The following is a 7151-nucleotide window of genomic DNA, read 5'->3' as shown; positions in this document are numbered from 1 at the left end:
TGGGTTGGCTGAGTTCCCAAGGCGTCTCGTTTTCACCATTCTGCATGAGAGCTGAGCCAATCACTGAGGCTTCTCAAAATGGCACCCTATTCCCTATATAGTGGTACTACTATAGACCAGAGCCCTATTCCCTATATAGTGGTACTACTATAGACCAGAGCCCTATTCCCTATATAGTGGTACTACTATAGACCAGAGCCCTATTCCCTATGTAGTGCACTACTATAGACCAGAGCCCTATTCCCTATATAGTGGTACTACTTTAGACCAGAGCCCTATTCCCTATGTAGTGCACTACTATAGACCAGAGCCCTATTCCCTATATAGTGGTACTACTATAGACCAGAGCCCTATTCCCTATATAGTACACTACTATAGACCAGAGCCCTATTCCCTATATAGTGGTACTACTATAGACCAGAGTCCTATTCCCTATATAGTGGTACTACTATAGACCAGAGCCCTATTCCCTATATAGTGGTACTACTATAGACCAGAGCCCTATTCCCTATATAGTGTTACTACTATAGACCAGAGTCCTATTCCCTATATAGTGGTACTACTATAGACCAGAGCCCTATTCCCTATATAGTGGTACTACTATAGACCAGAGCCCTATTCCCTATATAGTGGTACTACTATAGACCAGAGCCCTATTCCCTATATAGTGGTACTACTATAGACCAGAGTCCTATTCCCTATATAGTGCACTACTTTTGACCAGAGTATATAGGGCTCCGGTTAAAAGTAGTGCACTAAATCTGAAATAGGGTGCCATTTGGGAGGCGGACCTCAGTGATTGGTCAACTTCCTCGGGTTAAAGGTTCACTAGTTTAACCAGTAATCAGTCAGTAATGGAAAGAACCGCTGTAAAGACAGTTCAATTCCCCTCTCTCTCTCCCCTCCACGCCGTCTCCCCCCTCTCTCTCTCTCCTCCACGCTGTCTCCCCTCCACACCGTCTCTCCTCCACGCCGTCTCCCCTCCACGCCGTCTCCCCTCTCTCTCTCTCTCCTCCACGCCGTCTCCCCTCCACACCGTCTCCCCTCCACGCCGTCTCCCCTCTCTCTCTCTCTCTCCTCCACGCCGTCTCCCCTCCACGCCGTCTCCCCTCCACGCCGTCTCCCCTCCACGCCGTCTCTCCTCCACGCCGTCTCCCCTCCACGCTGTCTCCCCTCCACACCGTCTCCCCTCCACGCCGTCTCCCCTCCACGCCGTCTCCCCTCCACACCGTCTCCCCCCTCTCTCTCTCCCCTCCACGCCGTCTCCCCTCCACACCGTCTCCCCTCCACGCCGTCTCCCCTCCACGCCGTCTCCCCTCCACGCCGTCTCCCCCCTCTCTCTCTCTCTACTCCACGTGTTCCATTCCATTCCTACATTCCTGCGTTCTCACGCCACCTTCTGTTTAGATATTTCAGGAAGTTTGTAAAAAACAACAACAACAGAGATCATTAAATGTGTTTTATAGACCACGATAGACAGTTGATGTCAAAACGGTGGCTGTTACCGCGACTGAAGCCGGGAGGAGATTCGTATCACACCCCCCATGACATTTCACCGACTGAGTGTTTTTCATACAGATAACGGAGCACAATCCTAAACCCATCAATCTGTGATTTTTTAAAAACATTTTGAGTAGAAACGTCCCAGAAGCTTGTCAACTCTACCTCTGTATTGAGTTGTGGTTTTATAGTAGTTATTAAGTGATTCACCAAATGTTTGGTTTGGTACCTTGGCATGATATTTCATTCTTGGGAATATCTGGCATTTGTGGATCTTGTAAAGGTCAGCGTGAAACATTAACATTGCCAATTTTTGTTGTTGTAGAACGTAGATAGTGTGGAGAGCATAGAGGTTCTACTCCCTGATCTGAATTCGATTCCTTGATTCTATGTGAGAGGACGGCTGCCTAGGGTCCACAGGTCATGGCTTGACTTGTACTGTAGAATTTCCTGTTCTTCCATAGTTTACAGAATGACTGTGACCCCACGTACTACTGCTCTCTCTCTCTCTCTCTCTCCTCTCTCTCTCCTCTCTCATCTCTCTCACTCTCTCTCCTCTCTCCTCTCTCTTCTCTCTCTCTCTCTCCTCTCTCTCTCTCTCTCTCTCTCTCTCTCTCTCCTCTCTCCTCCTCTCCCTTCTCTCTCTCCCTCTCCCTCTCTCTCTCCTCTCTCTCCCTCTCTCTCCTCTCTCTCTCCTCTCTCTCTCTCTCTCTCTTCTCCTCCTCCTCCTCTTCAGTACCCTTTGATTATCTTCGTTGATGATCCTTCCTTGGATTAGCAGTATCACAGTCACCGACCTGCCGTTCCCTCCCTTTCTTGCCAGGATGTGACACAGGCTTCGGGAAGGCTGCAGCGCGGCGTCTGGACGCCCAGGGTTTTGAGGTGTTTGCTACGGTGTTGGATCTGTGTGGTGAGGGAGCCAGGGAGCTCCAGAAGACCTGCTCCCCTCGTCTCACCCTGCTACAGGTGGACATCACCCAGCCACAGCAGGTCCAACAGGCTCTTCTAGACACCAAGGCCAAACTGGGCCTCAGAGGTAAGAGACGTAGGGCCCCATACACACAGATACACATCCGTGCAGGTATTCACACACACACACACACACACACACACACACACACACACACACACACACACACACACAAGGACCTAATGACCTAATGACACCCTGTCTCCAAGGACCTAATGACCTAATGACACCCTGTCTCCTATATGGAGTCCTGACCTAATGACACCCTATCTCCTATATGGAGTCCTGACCTAATGACACCCTGTCTCCTATATGGAGTCCTGACCTAATGACACCCTATCTCCTATATGGAGTCCTGACCTAATGACACCCTGTCTCCTATATGGAGTCCTGACCTAATGACACCCTGTCTCCTATATGGAGTCCTGACCTAATGACACCCTGTCTCCTATATGGAGTCCTGACCTAATGACACCCTGTCTCCTATATGGAGTCCTGACCTAATGACACCCTGTCTCCTATATGGAGTCCTGACCTAATGACACCCTATCTCCTATATGGAGTCCTGACCTAATGACACCCTGTCTCCTATATGGAGTCCTGACCTAATGACAACCCTGTCTCCTATATGGAGTCCTGACCTAATGACACCCTGTCTCCTATATGGAGTCCTGACCTAATGACACCCTGTCTCCTATATGGAGTCCTGACCTAATGACACCCTGTCTCCTATATGGAGTCCTGACCTAATGACACCCTATCTCCTATATGTTATACTGACCTAATGACACCCTATCTCCTATATGGAGTCCTGACCTAATGACACCCTATCTCCTATGTGGAGTCCTGACCTAATGACACCCTGTCTCCTATATGGAGTCCTGACCTAATGACACCCTGTCTCCTATATGGAGTCCTGACCTAATGACACCCTATCTCCTATATGGAGTCCTGACCTAATGACACCCTGTCTCCTATATGGAGTCCTGACCTAATGACACCCTGTCTCCTATATGGAGTCCTGACCTAATGACACCCTGTCTCCTATATGGAGTCCTGACCTAATGACACCCTGTCTCCTATATGGAGTCCTGACCTAATGACAACCCTGTCTCCTATATGGAGTCCTGACCTAATGACACCCTATCTCCTATATGTTATACTGACCTAATGACACCCTATCTCCTATATGGTATAGAGAGAGCGAGAGCGAGAGCGAGAGCGAGAGAGAGAGAGAGAGAGAGAGAGAGAGAGAGAGAGAGAGAGGAGAGAGAGAGGAGAGAGAGAGAGAGAGAGAGAGAGAGAGAGAGAGAGACCACTAGTGTGGGTGTGTATCAGAGGAGGATGTAATCAAAGAACTTGAATTAAAGGTCAAACACTCTATCTCCTGGGTGGGCTGTGTGGGGGGCTGGCTGGCAATCAAGGGTCAGCTTCATGTTTCACTTGGCTGCAAACAGCACACACAACACAGAGCCGGGTGCTGTTAGCACTCCGAGTAATGAAGAGGATTAAACAAGATGCTCTAGTCTCTGGAATTGACATTTGTTTAGGCAGAGGTATCTAGAGCCATGTCTGCCTACGGCGGCCTTTCTCAATAGCAAGGCTATGCTCACTGAGTCTGTACATAGTCAATGCTTTCCTTAAGTTTGGGTCAGTCACAGTGGTCAGGTATTCTGCCGCTGTGTACTCTCTGTTTAGGGCCAAATAGCATTCTAGTTTGCTCAGTTTTTTTGTTAATTCTTTCCAATGTGTTAAGTAATTATCTTTTTTTTTCTCCTGATTTGGTTGGGTGTAATTGTGTTTGGCTCTGTGGGGTCTGTTCGTGTTTGAGAACAGAGCCCCAGGACCAGCTTGCTTAGGGGACTCTTCTCCGGGTTCAACTCTCTGTCTCTTTCTCTGTCTCTCTGACTCTCTGTCTCTCTGACTCTCTGCCTCTCTCTGCCTCTCTGTCTCTCTGACTCTCTTTCTCTCTGTCTCTCTGTCTCTCTCTCTCTAGGCCTGTGGGGTTTGGTGAATAATGCAGGAGTATGTGTTAACTTCGGGGATGCAGAGTTGTCTCTGATGTCTAACTACCGTGGCTGTATGGAGGTGAACTTCTTTGGGACTCTGAACGTCACCAAGACATTCCTGCCTCTGCTGCGTCAGGCCAAGGGACGCATCGTCACAATCTCCAGCCCTGCAGGTGGGGTGAATGACACATTACACACACTCAGAAATACAATTCACCACATACTCATACACAACACCTTCCATATTGTCTAATCACAACGTTCAGGGGGTTTAAACCAGTTGTGAGTGGACCAAGGTGTAGCGTGATAGGTGTACATTTTCCTTCCTTTATTAAATGATCACCGAACAAAAAACAACAAAACAACAAACTAAATGCGAAGCTAAATAATAGTGCTAACAAGATCCTGCCCTGTAGGGCAGGGCTCTCCAACCCTGTTCCTGGAGAGATACTGTCCTGTAGGGCAGGGCTCTCCAACCCTGTTCCTGGAGAGATACTGTCCTGTAGGGCAGGGCTCTCCAACCCTGTTCCTGGACAGATCCTGTCCTGTAGGGCAGGGCTCTCCAACCCTGTTCCTGGACAGATCCTGTCCCGTAGGGCAGGGCTCTCCAACCCTGTTCCTGGACAGATACTGTCCTGTAGAGCAGGGCTCTCCAACTCTGTTCCTGGAGAGATACTGTCCTGTAGGGCAGGGCTCTAAAACCCTGTTCCTGGACAGATACTGTCCTGTAGGGCAGGGCTCTCCAACCCTGTTCCTGGAGAGATACTGTCCTGTAGGGCAGGGCTCTCCAACCCTGTTCCTGGAGAGATACTATCCTGTAGGGCAGGGCTCTCCAACCCTGTTCCTGGAGAGATACTGTCCTGTAGGGCAGGGCTCTCCAACCCTGTTCCTGGAGAGATACTGTCCCGTAGGGCAGGGCTCTCCAACCCTGTTCCTGGAGAGATACTGTCCTGTAGGGCAGGGCTCTCCAACTCTGTTCCTGGAGAGATACTGTCCTGTAGGGCAGGGCTCTCCAACCCTGTTCCTGGAGAGATACTGTCCTGTAGGGCAGGGCTCTCCAACCCTGTTCCTGGAGAGATACTGTCCTGTAGGGCAGGGCTCTCCAACCCTGTTCCTGGAGAGATACTGTCCTGTAGGGCAGGGCTCTCCAACCCTGTTCCTGGAGAGATACTGTCCTGTAGGGCAGGGCTCTCCAACCATGTTCCTGGAGAGATACTGTCCTGTAGGGCAGGGCTCTCCAACCATGTTCCTGAGAGATACTGTCCTGTAGGGCAGGGCTCTCCAACCCTGTTCCTGGAGAGATACTGTCCTGTAGGGCAGGGCTCTCCAACTCTTGTTCCTGGAGAGATACTGTCCTGTAGGGCAGGGCTCTAAACCCTGTTCCTGGACAGATACTGTCCTGTAGGGCAGGGCTCTCCAACCCTGTTCCTGGAGAGATACTGTCCTGTAGGGCAGGGCTCTCCAACCCTGTTCCTGAGAGATACTATCCTGTAGGGCAGGGCTCTCCAACCCTGTTCCTGGAGAGATAACTGTCCTGTAGGGCAGGGCTCTCCAACCCTGTTCCTGGAGAGATACTGTCCTGTAGGGCAGGGCTCTCCAACCCTGTTCCTGAGAGATACTGTCCCGTAGGGCAGGGCTCTCCAACCCTGTTCCTGGAGAGATACTGTCCTGTAGGGCAGGGCTCTCCAACTCTGTTCCTGGAGAGATACTGTCCTGTAGGGCAGGGCTCTCCAACCCTGTTCCTGGAGAGATACTGTCCTGTAGGGCAGGGCTCTCCAACCCTGTTCCTGGAGAGATACTGTCCTGTAGGGCAGGGCTCTCCAACCCTGTTCCTGGAGAGATACTGTCCTGTAGGGCAGGGCTCTCCAACCATGTTCCTGGAGAGATACTGTCCTGTAGGGCAGGGCTCTCCAACCCTGTTCCTGGAGAGATACTGTCCTGTAGGGCAGGGCTCTCCAACCCTGTTCCTGGAGAGATACTGTCCTGTAGGGCAGGGCTCTCCACCCTGTTCCTGGACAGATCCTGTCCCGTAAGGGCAGGGCTCTCCAACCCTGTTCCTGGAGAGATACTGTCCTGTAGGGCAGGGCTCTCCACCCTGTTCCTGGAGAGATACTGTCCTGTAGGGGCAGGGCTCTCCAACCCTGTTCCTGGACAGATCCTGTCCCGTAGGGCAGGGCTCTCCAACCCTGTTCCTGGACAGATACGTCCTGTAGGGCAGGGCTCTCCAACCCTGTTCCTGACAGATACTGTCCTGTAGGGCAGGGCTCTCCAACCCTGTTCCTGGACAGATACTGTCCTGTAGGGCAGGGCTCTCCAACCCTGTTCCTGGAGAGATACTGTCCTGTAGGGCAGGGCTCTCCAACCCTGTTCCTGGAGAGATACTGTCCTGTAGGGCAGGGCTCTCCAACCCTGTTCCTGGAGAGATACTGTCCTGTAGGGCAGGGCTCTCCAACCCTGTTCCTGGAGAGATACTGTCCTGTAGGGCAGGGCTCTCCAACCCTGTTCCTGGACAGATCCTGTCCCGTAGGGCAGGGCTCTCCAACCCTGTTCCTGGACAGATACTGTCCCGTAGGGCAGGGCTCTCCAACCCTGTTCCTGGACAGATACTGTCCTGTAGGGCAGGGCTCTCCAACCCTGTTCCTGGACAGATACTGCCCTGTAGGGCAGGGCTC

General features: G+C 51.5%; 1 protein-coding gene across 1 annotated transcript in view; it reads left to right on the top strand.

Moving 5' to 3' along the window:
* The first annotated feature begins 2263 nt into the window (after positions 1 to 2263).
* The window catches only part of LOC116359622 (corticosteroid 11-beta-dehydrogenase isozyme 2-like), a 14147-nt gene continuing 9259 nt past the window's right edge, over positions 2264 to 7151 (top strand). The window contains exons 1-2 of the mRNA XM_031812620.1: positions 2264 to 2536; positions 4467 to 4652. Of these exons, the coding sequence (XP_031668480.1) occupies positions 4532 to 4652 (121 nt within the window). The 5' untranslated portion in view covers positions 2264 to 2536; positions 4467 to 4531. The remainder of the gene's footprint in view (positions 2537 to 4466; positions 4653 to 7151) is intronic.

Source organism: Oncorhynchus kisutch, unplaced genomic scaffold (genome assembly GCF_002021735.2).
Source record: "Oncorhynchus kisutch isolate 150728-3 unplaced genomic scaffold, Okis_V2 Okis03b-Okis08b_hom, whole genome shotgun sequence".
Lineage (NCBI taxonomy): Eukaryota > Metazoa > Chordata > Actinopteri > Salmoniformes > Salmonidae > Oncorhynchus > Oncorhynchus kisutch.
This window is presented reverse-complemented; position numbering and strand designations above follow the sequence as displayed.